The 19,553-nt window shown below is 41.8% G+C and overlaps 1 protein-coding gene across 6 annotated transcripts in view; it reads right to left on the bottom strand.

Annotated features, from left to right (window-relative positions):
- Positions 1-19,418, bottom strand: part of LOC110490152 (ubiquitin carboxyl-terminal hydrolase 15) — a 40,451-nt gene extending 21,033 nt beyond the window's left edge. The window contains exons 1-7 of one of the 6 annotated variants that reach the window (XM_021563356.2): positions 19,290-19,418; positions 18,281-18,411; positions 17,551-17,681; positions 15,200-15,326; positions 13,367-13,512; positions 3,327-3,400; positions 356-445 (exon numbers count right to left, since the gene is read on the bottom strand). In XM_021563356.2, coding sequence (XP_021419031.2) covers positions 356-445; positions 3,327-3,400; positions 13,367-13,512; positions 15,200-15,326; positions 17,551-17,681; positions 18,281-18,411; positions 19,290-19,378 — 788 coding nt within the window. In that variant the 5' untranslated portion in view covers positions 19,379-19,418. Of the gene's footprint in view, positions 1-355; positions 446-3,326; positions 3,401-13,155; positions 13,228-13,366; positions 13,513-15,199; positions 15,327-16,418; positions 16,538-17,550; positions 17,682-18,280; positions 18,412-19,289 lie in introns of those variants that run through there. The other 5 variants (XM_021563357.2, XM_021563358.2, XM_021563359.2 and 2 more) reach the window with 5 other exon arrangements.
- Between the last annotated feature and the right edge of the window lie 135 nt (positions 19,419-19,553).

Genomic DNA, 19,553 nt, shown 5'->3' with positions numbered 1-19,553 from the left:
CTACGCAGAAGCTCTTTAGACCCATGATAGAATACACTGCTGTGAAAACAGATAAAAACCATAAACCAAGCAGGCAACTGCAAATCCCCACATAACCACCTCAAGCCTTAACCCAGAGCCATAGATGTACGGAGTCCACAAACTATCCTTCATATTGGCACCAAACATTCCATTAAATCAATAACATTCGAATTTGTACTCTTTGCCTAGATAGAACCTTTGGCACCTAGATCGCTGATGTTCAAAACTCGACATCTTCAGAGTTTGCTGAATTCCGTAGTGTCTCTCTATGGCTCTATGTGCCCCAGCCCAGTCAGTCAATTAGACAACCCTCTCTATGCTCAATAGTCCTTACTTCCTGCTGTTGAAGCTGCTGTTATGATTGTTTGTGAGAGATGAAGGGGAGATCTTTGGCAAAGCAGAAAGATTGGAAGTACCAGATGACCTTCAAAAGATAAAGAAAATCATGAGTTAGAGAGAAAGGATAAAGGCTCTCAAAGAAGAGGATTTTGAGAGATGGAGGGTTCATTCAAAAAGTATGGAAATAGGTTAAACCAGGGGTTTTCAAACTCGGGTCCAGGTACTGCAGGGCGTCTGCCATTTCTATCAATATCACAAGCTGCAACAGAATATCATCGTGGATACAATGCGTCCCTGCGTCCAGTATGTAGTTAGTTAAAGGTAGTTTCACGAGCTAATGCTAACTAGCGTTAGCCCAATGACTGGAAGTCTGCAGGAACAGTTAGCATGCTAACTGTTCCTCAAATTCTGGGTAAGTAGATAAAGGGCTTCATTGCCAAAATCTCCAACTATCCCTTTAAAATTGAGGAAATTATAGTAATTGGAGCTGATCACAGGGTTTGCTCTATATAGGAAATTCTTAGGCGGGCCATCCAAGCGGTAATTTTAGGGATGGAAAAAGTTGTCAACTTAAATTACCAAACCCAGATAAAAATCATGCATAAAAGATATTGAACTATGATTTAATAATACCAACTTTGAGAACTAACAAAGAAAGCTAGAGTCAGGGAGATCAAAAACCGGGCATTCAAAGCACATGCCCATTGATTTTGTTATGTTTGAGCAGAAGAACAATGCATTAGCCATTGGAAAATGCATAAAACTCCAAGAAATATGCTATAAAAAAGCTAAATTGTCTCTCAGCTCAATGCCAAACCATGTACACTGCTCAAAAGATAAAGGGAACACTAAAATAACATCCTAGATCTGACTGAATTAAATATTCTTATTAAATACTTCTTTCCTTACATAGTTGAATGTGCTGACAAAATTACAAAAATGATCAATGGAAATCAAATGTATCAACCCATGGAGGCCTGGATTTGGAGTCACTCAAAGTTAGTGGAAAACCACACTACAAGCTGATCCAACTTTGATGTAATGTTCTTAAAACAAGTCAAAATGAGGCTCAGTAGTGTGTGTGGCCTCCACGTGCCTGTATGACCTCCCTACAACGCCTGGGCATGCTCCTGATGAGGTGGCGGATGGTCTCCTGAGGGATCTCCTCCCAGACCTGGACTAAAGCATCTGCCAACTCCTGGACAGTCTGTGGTGCAACGTGGCGTTGGTGGATGGAGCGAGACATGATGTCCCAGATGTGCTCAATTTGATTCAGGTCTGGGGAATGGGCGTGCCAGTCCATAGCATCAATGCCTTCCTCTTGCAGGAACTGCTGACACTCCAGCCACATGAGGTCTAGCATTGTCTTGCATTAGGAGGAACCCAGGGCCAACCGCACCAGCATATGGTCTCACAAGGGGTCTGAGGATCTCATCTCGGTACCTAATGGCAGTCAGGCTACCTCTGGCGAGCACATGGAGGGCTGTGCGGCCCCCCAAAGAAATGCCACCACACACCATGACTGACCCACCGCCAAACCGGTCATGCTGGAGGATGTTGCAGGCAGCAGAACGTTCTCCACGGCGTCTCCAGACTCGGTCACGTCTGTTACATGTGCTCAGTGTGAACCTGCTCTCATCTGTGAAGAGCACAGGGCGCCAGTGGCGAATTTGCCACTCTTGGTGTTCTCTGGCAAATGCCAAACGTCCTGCACGGTGTGGACGTCGGGCCCTCATACCACCCTCATGGAGTCTGTTTCTGACCGTTTGAGCAGGCACATGCACATTTGTGGCCTGCTGGAGGTCATTTTGCAGGGCTCTGGCAGTGCTCCTCCTGCTCCTCCTTGCACAAAGGCGGAGGTAGCAGTCCTGCTGCTGGGTTGTTGCCCTCCTATGGCCTCCTCCACGTCTCCTGATGTACTGGCCTGTCTCCTGGTAGCGCCTCCATGCTCTGGACACTACGCTGACAGACACAGCAAACCTTCTTGCCACAGCTCGCATTGATGTTCCATCCTGGATGAGTTGCACTACCTGAGCCACTTGTGGGGGTTGTAGACTCCGTCTCATGCTACCACTAGAGTGAAAGCACCGGCAGCATTCAAAAGTGACCAAAACATCAGCCAGGAAGCATAGGAACTGAGAAGTGGTCTGTGGTCTCCACCTGCAGAACAACTCCTTTATTGGGGGTGTCTTGCTATTTGCCTATAATTTCCACCTGTTGTCTATTCCATTTGCACAACAGCATGTGAAATGTATTGTCAGTGTTGCTTCCTAAGTGGACAGTTTGATTTCACAGAAGTGTGATTGACTTGGAGTTACATTGTGTTGTTTAAGTGTTGCCTTTATTTTTTTTGAGCAGTGTAGAATTCCTGGAAATTTGATGAAAAACTGCTCAATTCTCTGTAGAATTGCTTTGAAACAGCAACACTTTCTCTATGCCGCCAAGACGCCTTTCTAGCTAATAGACTGTTAGAGCTAACCCTTCCAATGAACTGTGGAGAGGTCAAAATAATGAAACTGTTTACCAAATCTATTAATTTTAAAAAGTCTACCTGCCATTATCTTTCACCTGAGACAAGACATAACGTATTATGGGGGTCCCTATGTCGCCAGTTTGCCTGGGCGGGGTCCCTGGGCAAGAAAAAAGTTTGAAAACCCCTGAGTTAAACGATAAGAGATATGTCAGCAACTAAAGCCAAGCAAATAGGATAGAAGCAAATATATGACAGGGAGTTGAAATTCAAAGACGAAAGACTGTAGGAAAATAGCAGCAAAAATAATCATAAGGGTCTGCTGGGTTGAACATAAATGTATACATTGAATGAATAAAACAAACTTTGCAGAATAAACTAGCATAGAGAAAACTCAGCCTCAGAGGAACCAATGTCTTTCAATCCCCAGGCCAAGTGAGAGTATTTCCTAATTGGAAGTCAATGGAATGTCATGGACCCAGCCAAACACACTCACTTAGGTGCAGAGGAACCTCTAGGCCACGATCCATCCTCATTCTTCTGCTCTATTACCAGGACCTGCATGGATATCAGAAATAGAAACATAATACACATATAAATATATGGAAACATAATACATACATGTTAAACTTTCTTCGCCAGATTGGCCTACAATACCATAAATGTAGTACTATGGCACTCGTCTTGTAGTATTTCAAAATCTGTTTTACAATTGCATCTACTTACAGTAGCTATTTTACAAAATATTGCCATTTTACTTCCGATAAAGATCAAAGACCTGGGAGAATTTTTTTTTTTTTGTGTGAACTGTTGGAACCATAGAAATCATGATTTTATGTCAAGAAGCAAAGTGGAAAGCAACATTGCTCTTGTTTGGAACAATCTGTTGACTGCATTTGACCTAATAGAACAGCATGCAAACTTATTGTGAATCTACCAGCGAGGAGGAACTGTGCTGCTTGAGTGACAGGGGGCGAGGCTTGGTGTGTGTGGTAGAGGTCTTCACGAGTCCAAAAAGTTGGACGCATTACGAAAAATTAAAAAATAAATATATATTTATATTTTTAAATCAGCTCTATTGTCACACACTGAGGCTCTATGACTGTAGTCTATTGCCACTTTCATGACTTATGATTGGCCAACAACAAGCTACAAGCTCCACTCTCGTGAAACGCAAGTGCAGCAGCATAAATTATGAAATGTCTCTTGCTCTCCCTACTGCAGCATTCACATTCGGATCTGTACAGTCCCTTCAGACAAGGCGGTTAAAATTACACATGCCTGAGACCCGTGACACTTATCAGACCCGACCTAGACCCGTAACATTATCTAGCTTGGGTCCGGATACAGTCTCAGGTATTCGGGTACAGGTGGATCCGTGAAGATCTCTAGTGTGTGGGAAGTAGTCGGAAGGGTAGAGGGGGATAGAGACAGAGTACAATGTAAAAACAGACATAACGCAAGGCTGAGAGACATTTCAGAATATTGCATGCAATATGGATTTCTTGCGATTTCTATGTGAACTCGACTGGAAATGCAGAGCTGCTGCACAATCTGTTTAATGAATCTACTTGTACTTCTCAAATCAGTTTACTGCATCTAGTAAAAAGTTGTAATTTCCCAATCTCATAATACAGGGAAAAAGGGAGATGAATCATATCCCTAAGTATCCCTTTTTGCCTCTTAGTTGGCTTTGTCGTGGGCAGACTGAAAAGCCAAAGTGGGGGCCTGGGTAGTGTCCAAAATGGAACTTTATTCCATATTTAGTGCACTACGTTTGACCAGGCCCCAAAGGGCTCTGGTCAAATGTACTGCACTCAGGGCTCTAAAGTGTGACCATTTTGGTCAAATATGCTCTGAGATATTTTTCTATGAGACCCCCCAAAATAAAAATAAATACATTTAAAAGAACTGCTAGTGGTCACTCATATTGCGAGGGTCCGAAGCTCATTGGTTGAACTCAAATTGCTAGGGGGGCTGGCCCACATGGTGGAAAATGTAGGGGGGGGGAAATAAAAATGGCACAGCACAGAGTCCAGAGAAACAATTGCTTTCAAACTAGGAAATGGAAAACCTTAAATCGACATCCACGTCTCTGGTGCCCGAGGAACAGTGGGTTAACTGCCTTGCTCAGGGTCAGAACGACAGATTTTTTACCTTGTGGCTAATTGAGCAAAGACAGCAATTCTGCTGATAGATTATGCATATATGAACTGCACATTGACACAGTCGGCCCAAAGTGGGAGGTTTAAGAAAGCCTTAGTAGTCGCCAAAGTTCCGGAGCATGTCTAAATGTATCAGTGATATGTATTTCTTGCAACTTTCTCAAGACATAACTGCATGGGCCTACCACTTTGTGTTGCCAGTTAGCGATGCCGAAACAGTCATTTATAAAAGGCTTTCCCCATAAAACTTTCCAAATTAAATATTAAACTGCAAAGCATACCTGGCAAAATGATGATATCAATATGATTTGTATCTTTTGTCTCGTAAACTCTGCTATCGCCATAGAGAAACACCACCCGCCAAACACCAGTCTCTTGACATGCACAACTGAAATTAAAGGGCAACTACACACCAAAATGTTTTACTTTCTTTCCCAGACCTCAAAAGATGTGATTTAAGCATTGTTGTGGACAAACAAAATTGGATGTTCTATTAAGTGTGATTTTGAGAACAAAAACCTGAAAAAACTATCAAAGGGGAAAACAAGGCCGATAATAGTTTTTTGGTGCTATGCCAAATGTATTGGCTGGTAGATTTTCCCCAACTTTTTGTTTGTTTTTGGCAATATTCATAAACTGTTGTGGATCGTTCAAAATCCACTTACATTTGTTTACACCTTGTTCAGTCACGTTAGCTAGCAACCTTGTTATTTTACTAGTATATCTAAACACTTGGGGGCACAGAAAAAAAACAGGGAAAAGGATAGCTTCATTAGAAGATAAATCATACCAATTAATTAATGACTGATTTCATGCATGTCACCACTCAAACTTGAGGCTCTTAAAGAGACCGTTTAAAATGTGATGTAACTCATCTCAATAGGTCCTTCAAACTCAACCTCAATGCCAGTTTGACTGCAATTTTTCATTGTTCCTCTCTAATTAGGGACCGATTTAGATCTGGTCACCAGGTGGATGCAATTAATTATCAGGTAGAAAAGAAAACCATCAGGCTCCGTGCCTCGTAGGGTAAGAGTTTATACCCCGTCAATAGGTAGAGCTTTTACACAATGTAGAAACCTAATATTCAAAAATGACTAATTTCAATGGCAGGTTTTTGTATTAACATTCTAGTTTTTAAAAACCAATGTCTTTACATGGTTAAATATTAGTTAGAGCACAGCATGTGCTTCAGGTTGTCATGAATTTGGCCTGTTGGGGGAGGTTTATGACCCCCATAAATACCTTTCCCCTTTTCTCTCTCTCTCTACTCTAGAGTTGACTCTTGTAAAGCCTTTGTAACAGAGTCTGGTAACATCGAAAGGTGGGAAACGGAACCATATTTCGGTAATCCAACCAGTTGAAAATATGCGTTGGTACTTAAAGAACATGATCTCAGATCAGTTGTTGTCTGAGATATTACTACTAAGGATAGGATGACAAACTGTATCTTGGAAAGTCGACACATTCTAGTTATCAGATTCACATGGAATTGTTGTGCAATTTAAACGTATTTGTGAAAATATTAAATGTAATTTTAGCTTCTTAAATGAGAGAACAGTTTGCCATAGGGAAACCCTGCTCACTCAGAGACCCCGCCCAAGTGAACAGACTTTGGTTGTAAACTATTTAACGCGCCCTTCTTTCACCACTATATAAACCCGTTGATGAAAATTCAGCTTTCTGTACCGAGGACGACGGTCATACGTTAACCTTTTTGGGATAGGGGGCAGCATTTCACTTTTGGATGAATAGCGTGCCCAGAGTCAACTGCCTCCTACTCTGTCCCAGATGCTAATATATGCATATTAATTATTAGTATTGGATAGAAAACACTCTTTACTTTCTAAAACTGTTTGAATTATGTCTGTGAGTATAACAGAACTCCTATGGCAGGCAAAAACGTGAGAAGAAATCCAAACAGGAAGTGAGAAATCTGAGGTTGGTCGATTTTCAACCCAGTCCATATTGAATTCACAGTGAGATATGGATGAAGTGGCACTTCTTAGGGCTTCCACTAGATGTCAACCGTCTTTAAAAACTAGTTTGAGGATTCTACTATAAAGGAGGGGCTCATGAGAGCTCTGAGTCAGTGGTCTGGCAGGGTGTCTTAGGCTTGTGATGCGCGCTCCCGACAGAGTTTGCTCTCGTTCCAGTGCTTTTCTTCAGACAATGAAATTCTCCGGTTGGAACCTTATTGATGATTTATGTTAAAAACATCCTAAAGATTGATTCCATACATTGTTTGGTTTGTTTCTACGACCTGTAACGGAACTTTGAGTTTTTGTCTGGACGAAGTGCTCGCGCCTCATGAAGATGGTTTACTGGGCTTAACACGCCAACAACAAGTGGCTAAATGATGGACTTTATGGAACAAATCAGTAATTTATTGTCAAACTGGAATTCCTGGGAGTGCCTTCTGATGAAGATCAAAGGTAAGTGAATATTTAGTGTTTTCTAACTTCTGTTGACTCCAAAATGGCCAATATTTCTTTGGCTGTTTTGGGCTCTGAGCGCCGTTCTCAGATTATGATTTTTCCGTAAAGTTTTTTTGAAGTCTGACACAGCGGTTGCATTAAGGAGAAGTCCATCTTTAAATTCTGTGACTAACACTAGTATCTTTTATCAATGTTTAATGAGTATTTCTGCAAAATTACCAGATGTTTTGGAATCAAAACATTACTGCACGTAACGCGTCAATGTAAACCAAGATTTTTGGATATAAATATGCACATTATCGAACAAAACATACATGTATTGTGTAACATGATGTCCTATGAGTGCCATCTGATGAAGATCATCAAAGGTTAGTGATTAATTTTATCTATATTTCTGCTTTTTGTGACTCCTATCTTTGGCTGGAAGAATGCCTGTGTTTTTTTGACTTGGCTATGACCTAACAATCATTTGTGCTTTCGCTGTAAAGCATTTTTGAAATCAGACAATGGGTAGATTAACAAGATGTTTCTTTCATTTGCTGTATTGGACTTGTTAATGTGTGAAAGTTACATATTTCTAAAAAATGTTTTTGAATTTCGCGCGCTGCCTTTTCACCGGAATGTTGTCGAGGGGTTCTGCTAGCGGAACGCCTGCCCTAGAAAGGTTAAAAGGGCTCAGATAATAACATAACAAAATTAGCATCATGTTCAATGTGAAGGTGACGATCGACACGCTTAAAGGATGAATTTCAACTATACCAACCAGAATATAGCACAAGCTTAAAAGTATGGCAACTTGGTATGAACTTTGAACACTTCACTCCAGAAGTGATACCTCCTAGCCGTTGAGTTACCAGCAGTCGCTGTAAACGTGGGCTAGGAAAGGACGGACGGCGTATCCAGTCTAACACACACACGAAACTACAACGTATTCACTTTACCACCAGAGACATTCTTCAAAGGACAAGAGATCCCTGCTGGGCAACCCGGCCTTCCATCTACGACCAACCTAGTGAAGCGCAGCTCAGAGTAAATATTTATTGCATTTTCCAAATGGGTGGTTATTTAGAATGCATAAGATTATGTATTTACAATAGCATCCCGTTGTTACTCGGTCTTCCTACTCTTTCATTCAAAACCCAACCCCCTTTCTTTGTGTAACCAGCCGTCATATCTGTTCCGTCCGGTAGGGACGTTTTGCTTTATGACATAATTTGTAATCAATGTATGATCATTTAGATATTTAGTAAATCAATTAAGTCAAATTTTGTATTGCTGATTCAACTTGTTAGCCAGGGTTCGTGAAGATATCTGAAAGTTGTACATTTTTGGTTGAGACTGAATAAAGTGACGATTAAATATTGACTGCTACTGATGTAAAAGATTACTAGGTCTATATGAGTTTATTCGGAAGATAACAGCTCTATAAACATTATTTCGTGGTGCCCCGACTTTCTAGTTAATTACATTTACCTGATTAGCTTAATCAGGTAATATTAATTACAGATAAATTATTTTATAGAATAGCATGTCAAATCACTTAATCCGGCATAGCCAAAAACACAAGGTAATACATTTTATGTTTTACTCTTAACTTTAAGTTGGAGGCACTAGTACTACCAATGACATTTTAATTTAGAGTCCTGGGTGCACTATGTAGGGAACAGGGTGCCATTTGGGACACATTCCTGTATATCCTCTAGAGCAGTTGTTACCATCGAGTGGAATGTCCCTCCAGTGACCCATTGCCCAGTTGTCTAGATTAATCCCTGCTTGTAAATGGATGTTTAGGCCTAGGCTACTTCTGGTAAACTCCCCCAGGTGGGGGGGAAAGGACACTTGCAGCTTCGCTGTTCTTTGGAGCCAGACACTTAAGATGTGTATAATAAGACGTGTAGGCTATATGTACAGTTGAAGTCAGACGTTTACATACACTTAGGTTGGAGTCATTAAAACTCGTTCTTCAACCACTCCACAAATGTCTTGTTAACAAACTATAGTTTTGGCAAGTCGATTAGGACATCTACTTTGTGCATGACAAGTAGGTTTTCAAACAATTGTTTACAGACAGATTATTTCACTGTATCACAATTCCAGTGGGTCAGAAGTTTACATACACTAAGTTGACTGTGCCTTTAAACAGCTTGGAAAATGCCAGAAAATTATGTTATGCTTTAGAAGCTTCAGAAAGGCTAATTGACATAATTCGAGTCAATTGGAGGTATACCTGTGGATGTATATCAGGGCCTACCTTCAAACTCAGTGCCTCTTTGCTTGACATCTTGAGAAAATCAAGAGAAAAATCTGCCAAAACCTCCTTGGGAGCAATTTCCAAAAGCCTGAAGGTACCACGTTCCTCTGTACAAACAATAGTATGCCAGTATAAAGACCGTGGGACCACGCAGCCGTCATACCACTCAGGAAGGAGACGCGTTCTGTCTCCTAGAGATGAACATACTCTGGTGAACAACAGAACAGAACAACAGCAAAGGACCTTGTGATGATGCTGGAGGAAACAGGTACAAAAGTATCTATATCCACAGTAAAACGAGTCCTATATCGACATAATCTGAAAGGTCGCTCAGCAAGGAAGATGCCACTGCTTCAAAACCGCCATACAAAACCCAGACTACGGTTTGCAACTGCACATTGGGACAAAGATTGTACTTTTTGGAGAAATGTCCTCAGGTTTAAATAAAAATAAAACCTTTCCTTTGGAGGAAAAAGGGGGAAGCTTGCAAGCCGAAGAACACCATCCCAACCGTGAAGCACGGGGGTGGCAGCATCATGTTGTGGGGGTGCTTTGCTGCAGGAGGGACTGGTGCACTTCACAAAATAGATGGCATCATGAGAAATGAAAATTGTGGATATTTTGAAGCAACATCTCAAGACATCAATCAGCAAGGTAAAGCTTGGTCGCAAATGTGTCTTCCAAATGGACAATGAACCCAAGCATTCCACAAAGTTGTGACAAAATGGCTTGAGGACAACAAAGTCAAGGTATTGGAGTGGCCATCACAAAGCCCTGACCTCAATCCTATAGAAAACCTGTGGCCAGAACTGAAAAAGGCGTGTGCGAGCAAGGAGGCCAACAAACCGGACTCAGTTACACCAGCTCTGTCAGGAGGAATGGGCCAAAATTCACCCAACTTATTGTGGGAAGATTGTGGAAGGCTACCTGAAACATTTGACCCAAGTTAAATAATTTCAAGGCAATGTTACCAAATACTAATTGAGTGTATGTAAACTTCTGACCCACTGGGAATGTGATGAAAGAAATAAAAGCTGAAATAAATCACTCTCCACTATTATTCTGACATTTCACATTCTTAAAATAAAAGTGGTGATCCTAACTGACCTAAGACGGGGAATATTTACTAGGATTAAATGTCAGGAATTGTGAAAAACAGAGTTTAAATGTATTTGGCTAAGGTGTATGTAAACTTCAGGTACTTTATTATAATTACAGTGGATACTACACTGAACTAAAACAATAACGCATCATGTGAAGCATTGGTCCCATGTTTCATGAGCTGAAATAAAAGATCCCAGAAATGTTCCATACATACAAAAAGCGTATTTCTCCCAAATTTTGTGCACAAGTTTGTTTACATCCCTGTTAGTAAGCATTTATCCTTTGCCAAGATAATCCACCACCTGAGAGGTGTGACATATCAAGAAGCTAATTAAACAGCATTATCATTACACTGGTACACGGTGTTAAGATGTCAGCAATCCTCTTCGGTGACGTTTTACATACTTCTAATCAACTGTGCTATTTTGTTAGTTTTCTTGCGTTGTTTAACTTATTTTGTACATAATGTGGCTGCTACTGTCTCTTATGACCGAAAATACCTTCTTGACATCAGAACAGCGACTACTCACCCAAAAACTGGAAAAACTTTTCCTTTAATGTGTCTGACGAGAAGGATATACTGCTTTCCCGGGAACAAGCCCAAAACCCAGTCATTTGCGTGAAGCCGAAGAAAAAGGGGGCAGAGGTCGGGCTGCCTTATGAGAATTCGTTGGCGAGCAAGTAAACTCCCACTGCCATCCGTTCTTTTGGCTAACGTGCAATCATTGGAAAATAAAATGCATGACCTAGAATTAAGATTATCCTACCAACAGGACATTAAAAACTAATATCTTATGTTTCACCAAGGCGTGATTGAACGGCGACACGGATAATATAGAGCTGGTGGGATTTTCCATGATTCGGCAGAACAGAGAAGCTAAGTCTAATAAGACGAGGGGTGGGGGTGTGTGTCCATTTGTCAATAACAGCTAGTGAGCGATGTCTAATATAAAGTAGTCTCAAGGTATTGCTCACCTGAGGTAGAGTACCCTATGATAAGCTGTAGACAACACCATCTATCAAGAGAGATCTCAACTATATTATTCCTAGCCGTCTATTTACCACCATAAACCAATGGTTAAACTAAGACCGCACTCAACCAACTCTATAAGGCCATAAGCAAACAAGAAAATGCTCATCCAGACCACCTTTAATCCACACACAGATGCATACAAAGCACTCCACCATCCATTTGGCAAATCTGACCATAATACTATCCTTCTGATTTCTTCTTACAAGCAAAAACTAAAGCAGGAAGTACCAGTGACTCGCTCAATACGGAAGTGGTATCTATGCTACTGGACTGTTTTGCTCTCACAGACTGGAATATGTTCTGGGATTCATCCAATGGCATTGAGGACTATACCACCTCAGTCACCGGCTTCATCAATAAGTGCATCGAAGACGTTGTCCCCAGTGACTGTATGTACATATCCCAACCAGAAGCTATGGATTATAAGCAACAACTGCATAGAGCTAAAGGAGTAGGACACTAATCCAGACGCTTATATAGGCTGTCTCACTGTTGTGTCGTCAACAAATGTAATGGTGTTGGAGTCGTGCTTGGCCAGGCAGTCGTGGGTAAACAGGGAGTACAGGAAGGAACAAAGCACACATCCCTGAGGGACCCCGTGTTGAGGATCAGCGTGGCAGATGTGTTGTTGCCTACCCTTATCACCTGGGAGCAGCCTGTCAGGAAGTCTGGTATCCAGCTCCTTGATTTAGGCAGACCTATCCTTTAACTCGGTGAGGATGTTGCCTGTAATCCATGGCTTCTGGTTGCAATATGTACGCACGTCGGGACTAAGTTGATGCACTTATTGATGAAGCTGGTGACTGAGGTGGTATAGTCCTCAATGCCATTGGATGAATCCCGGAACATATTCCAGTCTGTGCTAGCAAAACAGTCGTGAAGTGTGGCATCCGTGTCATTTGACCACTTCCGTATTGAGCGAGTCACTGGTACTTCTTGCTTTAGTTTTTGCTTGCAAGCAGTTATGTCCTGCCAATGCATGGAAAACCCTGACAATTGTATATTATCTGCGTCATCGTTCAGCCACGTCTCAGTTAAACATAAGATATTCGTTTTTAAGGTCCTGTCGGTAGGATAGTCTCGAACGGAAGTTATCCAGTTTATTCTACAGTGATGGCATGTTGGCTAATAGAATGGATGGTAGAGCAGGTTACCTACTCACCAACAAAATTTTCACAAGGCACCCTGATCTCCTTCACCTGTATTTCCTTTTCTTCAGGTGAATGACAGGGATTTAGGCCTTGTCTGAGAGAAAAATGATATCATTAAAGAAAAAAAACAAAAACAAAATCGGTCATAAGAGACAGTAGCATCTACATTATGCGAACCCCCCCCCCCCCCCCCCACAAAATAGCACAATTGGTTCGGAGCCTGTAAAACGGCAGTCATCCCCTCCAGCGCCATTCCTAGTAACAAGAGCATAGAGAATTTCCTTGTCAGTTTGCATGGTGTGGAACAATCTAGATCCTATATAACTGGTGCGATGACAGGACAGGAAGTAGAGACAATGTATAAATAGCCTGATATCCAAGGGTTATTTCATACCTGTCCTTGGTAGAGTCCTGCGTCCTGTATGGTGCTGTCCGGTTTGTTCAGAGGCTCGAACGTGTTGCTCATGTACTTGTTCCACAACCTGGTCTCTCTCTCGTCTGGGATACTGAACAGTTTACGCATCTCCTTCTCAATGGTGTCTGCATGACAGGAGGTTATAGAACAAAGGTAACAAATAAGCAACATGCCATATACATTGAGTATACAAAACATGTAGGTGGCAAATTGAAAAAAATTACACACATGCACCTGCATACTTAGGGCAGAGAATAATTGGGTGTATAAATCTCTCATGCTCTGATAAATTGGCAGCAGATTAATTCATTACTTTATAGTAACACTCCCTGCCCATGTAATTGCTGATTACTTTTGTTTGCTTTAGGGAGCAGAGTTTTGGCAGTTATTTTAGGAGCGCATCATTTTGCAGTAGTCAAAAGCAAAGTCAGTGGCCTCCCGGGAGACTCTGGGTTCGCGCACAGGCTCTGTCGTAACCGGCCGCGACCGGGAGGTCCGTGGGGCGAAGCACAATTGGCCTAGCGTCGTCCGGGTTAGGGAGGGGGTTGGCCGGTAGGGATATCCTTGTCTCATCGTGCACCAGTGACTCCTGTGGCGGGCCGGGCGCAGTGCGCGCTAACCAAAGTTGCCAGATGCACGGTGTTTCCTCCGGACACATTGGTGCGGCTGGCTTCCGGGTTGGATGCGCGCTGTGTTAAGAAGCAGTGCAGCTTGGTTGGGTTGTGTATCGGAGGACGCATGACTTTCGACCTTCATCTCTCCCGAGCCCGTACAGGAGTTGTAGCGATGAGACAAGATAGTAGCTACTAAACAATTGGATACCACGAAATTGGGGAGAAAATGGGGTAAAATAAAAAATAGCAAAGTCAGTGTTCATAAGAGGTTGACAAACAAAACAGATAGTGAGTGACCTTCCCTTGTGATTTCACTGTTTAAATTGACCATTAAAAGGCTGGCAATGCACCTGATTTTCATAAACTTAAAAAGATGTTTGTAATATCAGTGAAATAACTAAGAGCAATGGTGAAACCAAAGTAAACAACCAACAAGTCAAATTAAGAACTACAGAACATGTCAGGATATAAATATAAAATCCTAATATCAGGAAGAAAATGAGTGGAATTGATCCACAAAGAGGAAAATGGAGTGCTTCTCTGCATTTTAAAACAAATATATTACTTATTAATTCTCTGTCAGGTAGAAGAGAAGTTCTCCTGTGCAATCACCGTGACTGGTGCTAATGGATGGGAATGATCGATTCATTCATTCTCTGGCCGAGAAAAGTGGACAGCTGCTACATTTGTCAGGTTAACTGTACAATGAAAATAATGGTCATACCAATGCTTACTAGGTTTACACCAATATAACGGTACTCTATAGCTCAGTTGGTAGAGTATGGCGCTTGGTAGAGCATGGGTTTGATTCCCAGGACTACTCATACGTACACGCATGACTATAAGTCACTGTAGATAAAAGTGTAGGCTAATACTTATAATACTATTATTATAAGCATTTCAGTGCTTGAGGCATCACTACAGTCCCTGGTTCGATTCCAGGCTGTATTACAACCGGCCGTGATTGGGAGTCCCATATGGCGGCGCACAATTGGCCCAGCGTCATCCGGGTTTGGCAGTCATTGTAAATAAGAATTTGTTCTTAACTGACTTGGCTTGTTAAATAAAAGGTAAAAATAAAAACGGGGTAGAAAACGTGTGGAAATAATCCATGAGGAAAAGAGACTAGAGTTTCTTCTAAATAAAGATACTATCTGCTACATTCAATCTGTTAGGGAGTATAACAGTGTCTGCCTACCTATCGTGTCCGCTTTGCTGAAGCGTCTGGTGACCACGTTGTCCATGTTGCGGTCTTCACACAGCTTCAGTTCTGTGAGGTACACCTCCACCTTGCAGTGCTTCACAAACATACCCTGTTCTACCACCTGTCGAAATATGTCAATAGAGTGTGTCTTACATCATGACAGATGGCAAAAGAAATCATATTTGTTAATGAGTTTGTTTTTCAAATTAAACACTTGAAAATGTTAAAGTTCTCTTACATGACAGATGGCATGAGAAGAAAATAGTTATCACTCGGTTACAATTTTGGCAATTAAACTCATTACATTGTGAATTTTGATCTAATCATTTGTTGTACATGATGGCATAAGAAGGAAACAAATATTTTTTGCTAATTAAACTCATCATGACATTGCTCCGATATGGGCAAGATTTGCATTGCTGATTGAGTACAAGTTGGAACTTGCTAAAACTCTGCAACATTGAACAGAGAAGCTATCACCAACTTCACCAAGGAAACAAAAAATAAAGAACACAGCATATGGCAGTAGAAACAAATTAAGAATTTGGCTACCCAGTTAATAGGATTATCTACACACTGAAAGCATTGTAAGTGTATAAACTATAGGCTACACTTTATAACTCCGTTGATAGGAGCGTATGACGGATAATCTTAATATAGCCCCAGAGCGTAGACATAGCTGAAGGGTCCATTCCTATTCATTTCACACAGCCCCTCCGCTGGTGGCAGGCCCCATACCGTAGGGTACAGACCCGCCCTAACCCCAGGCAATGAGATCAGCTGTAGGCATGGGTCAGATTCACCCACCAGACATCACCCACCGCCCTTCTTATAAAATGAATGCCCGGCAATGGCATGCTAACACAGAGATAAAAGGCAAGTTAAGTCTCACAGTAACAAACTGACAAAACAGCCAATTTCGAAAACAGCTATGCTAAGGACTAACCCCGATCCACCCCGCCCTCTCGCTTTCTGCTTAGGCTCTCTCCCTTGTTCGCTCTTCCTTCGCTCTTAAAAAGCCTCTGCCGCTCTCTCTGTTTGACCTCAGGCAGCATTCCGCTATTTGGAAAAACAAGGACACTCTAGAATCTCTCCCCAGGTGATAGGTTCTCTACGTTGAAGCTGAGTGGAACTGCAATAGGAGAACCCGGAAATTCAATTCCAACAGTCTAACACGGTAAAAGAACCCCCAAAAGTGAGAAAGAAAGAAAACCTCCTGCATGTTGTGTCTCGAAGCTCGCTCCATGTTGCGGTGTTTCAGTCATCCAGAGCACTCTCTGAAAATAGAAACGGCCAGGGCCACTCGATACCCCCCGCAACATACATGGCAAAAAGGGGAGGATCAATGGGGAGAGAAAAATAAAGCACTGCAGCAGCCATGATGCCATGACTGGCTAGATTTGAAAATGCAGAAAGCCATGTCTGGGCTCACGGAAGTACAGTAGGCCCAGGTGACAGTTAGCCCTTAGAAATAACCCTACGTTATCATAACCCCGTTGGTGTTTCCAGGAACACAATCCTTAGGTGAGTTACTGGCTTATACTGTAGTCAGTTGTCAGAGTTAAACCAAAAGCACACTGAATAAAAAAGCAACTAAATAATATCAATGTAGCCTACTTCCACTTTAGAAAATCTGATCTTCTGTGGACAACATTGAATCAGTAAGCATCTGTACTCGGGACCACTTTAGGTTTAAAAACAAATCAAGTCCTTATACAGAATGTTAGTTTCGGTCCATGTATTACAAATAATAGCTAGCATATTTGGAATACCGGTAGCTAAATTGTATCAAAAACAGCCCAGCTGCGTTTTTCTTGAAGAAGACGGTGAGAGGCTAAACATTGAGATAATATCGATCTAGAAATCAAAGTTAAGTCCCTCCCAGCTAGTAACTGAATCTCAAGCTTAAGTTATCTTGGTATCCTTTTTCACAATCATCCCAATCTGACCTGAAGTATATTGATCAATCCAACCCTATAGAACACATGCGAGGTTGACACAAATGGAAACTTCTCAATTACTCCTCACACCACAATAACCTCTTCGGCTACAAGTAGGTTATCGACAAACAGGCCAAACGGCGACCATTGAAATGTAATTGTGCACTGACCATATTATCTTATCTCATACTATTCACCACTTCACATAAAGTACCTGAGCCTTGTGCTGACTGAGCTTCTCATTCATCTGACTACCGCTGAGGCACTGGTGCTACGTACACTGTACCCAATCAGCTCTTATACCCATACAGTAGGTCTACATTACTTTGTTTATTTGACCACTTAAAAACAAATGATATTGGACCATACCAGCCATAATTAGCCACTAATGTCACTCATCCTTACCTTGCGTGAGATAGGCTCTTGTCCCTCCATCAGTGGATACCAGCTCACTAGCTTATTCCAGCCTTCTGTTGGGATCAGGATGTAGTCCAGCTCATCAATGAGGTGCTCCTTGATGGCCAGAACATCCCCATCTACTCGAGAGAGCGAGACAACCGGGTCATGTTCAGTAGGCAACAAAGAATAGAAAATGGACTGACACGGAAGGACTACCTGAACCTGGCCAATAACAAACATACATTTCTGTTTGTCATAATGAATATGACCCAGGTTGTGGCGAAAGAGGGATTATTAAAGGGAAACATTTTAGGACGATGTATGGCTAGGGTTATAATGGGGTTGTTCAATTGGGACAGCTTCAATGGTGGTAGCCTACTCATAATAGCAGTTTCTTATACAATAAAACAAAGCAACAGATAGCTTTCTATAGACAAGAGAAAGGCTACCGTTGAACATTTTCATTGATGTTTAGAGTATATTATAGACCTACTTTTTCTGTCATACTTAGCCTACAGAAATTGCATGTATAACAGCCTTTAGTTTGATATATTAGGTAAGATGCATCATGTTGATCACTCTAAACATCATGTACTGCGCAAAACAGTGGTTGGTTCATCTGGACACACTGGGGATGAGTAAAAAGAGCATGTTATGAAGTCACCTTTTCCACTAATCTCTCCAGAGATAGACAATAAATATTGCATCAAGGAGGTCTGAGTGTGGTGCATCTTACCACTTGTAAGGAGCCCCGAGTTGTCCACTGGTCCAGGGTAGACATTCTGGTCTCCCATCTGATATTTGTCCCAGCTGTCAAAGCCCACATATTTCTTCCACTGTTTGAACCAGTGGCTGTCCACTAGGTACCTATGTAGAAAGAGCACCGATGATTTAGATTTGAGATCACGCTAGATTAGATCTAATGAGTTTGGGGTAGCAGATGGTATCTGATTTTATTTATTTTTTTATTAAAAAATGTGTAGCTCCAAAGTACAGGCAGGGTACCCACTAACCAGCACAGCTGAGAGAAGGACCTCCAGTTACAAGTCTCAGTTTCTCATTCAGTTGATCTTTGTTAATTAGAGAGCACTCGAGACAATGGGGTCATTTCAGAATGACCAGCAGCTGATCTGTTTTTAGTTTAAAAAAATAACTTTCATTGACATTCATTTGGAGTAACGTTAAACAATGTAAAGAATGTTACAATTACCATGAAACGGATGCTTGCTAACAGTGTGAGCGAGACAAACGTTAGCTAGTTGGGACACTTGATTGTCACTAATGTTAATTATGTCAGCAGCTAACTGTTTGATACTGGCACGTTTGTGTGTGTTAGTTGGCAAGCCAAGTCATTTTGACAGTTGCTTTTCATGACTCCTCCCTGACTTGCCAGATGAGCTCACGTCACGGGCAAACCACTTGAAATCAAGCTAGCCAGCTTTGAATCGCAAGATCATGAAAAATCATTGGGAAAATAAATGTATTTTACTAGCTACGTTGGTAACATACCTATGTGTCTAGACATTCCCATGTTGGCAAATAACTTGGTCAATAGAAACTGTGGAATGTGGCGAAGCCGCTGGCTAGCTTTAGCTGACAGAAGCTGACAGCTAACGTTAACTGGCAAGGTAACTGTCAACACGGCCTGTCACACCCGCTCTCCGCTGCTTTAGCACTTTGACAGCCACGGTAAGGTCAGACAGCACCTTCCTAAGACCTTTAAAAAGTTACCAGCAAACTCTTACCAAGTATCTCCCTTTCGTAGCTGTGTTTTCAGCAGTGCTGCGACTTCTCCTCTCTGGGTATCCAGATCAGCCGCTCCTCCTTCCGCCATCTTTCCTTGGACATCACCCGCTGCATGATGGGATAGAGAAGCGTCTCACACGGGCGTAAAACAGCCCTTTTCAGCCAATCATCAACCCGAACTGGAACTGTGCCTAGTAGTCCGCGTGGATAGCGCTACTTCTAATGGTTCACAGCATGTGCCCTGAATATTGCTAGATCATTGT

This window comes from Oncorhynchus mykiss, chromosome 15 (genome assembly GCF_013265735.2).
Source record: "Oncorhynchus mykiss isolate Arlee chromosome 15, USDA_OmykA_1.1, whole genome shotgun sequence".
Taxonomy (NCBI): domain Eukaryota; kingdom Metazoa; phylum Chordata; class Actinopteri; order Salmoniformes; family Salmonidae; genus Oncorhynchus; species Oncorhynchus mykiss.
Note: the sequence above shows the minus strand (reverse complement) of the source record. Positions and strands in the feature narration are given on the sequence as shown.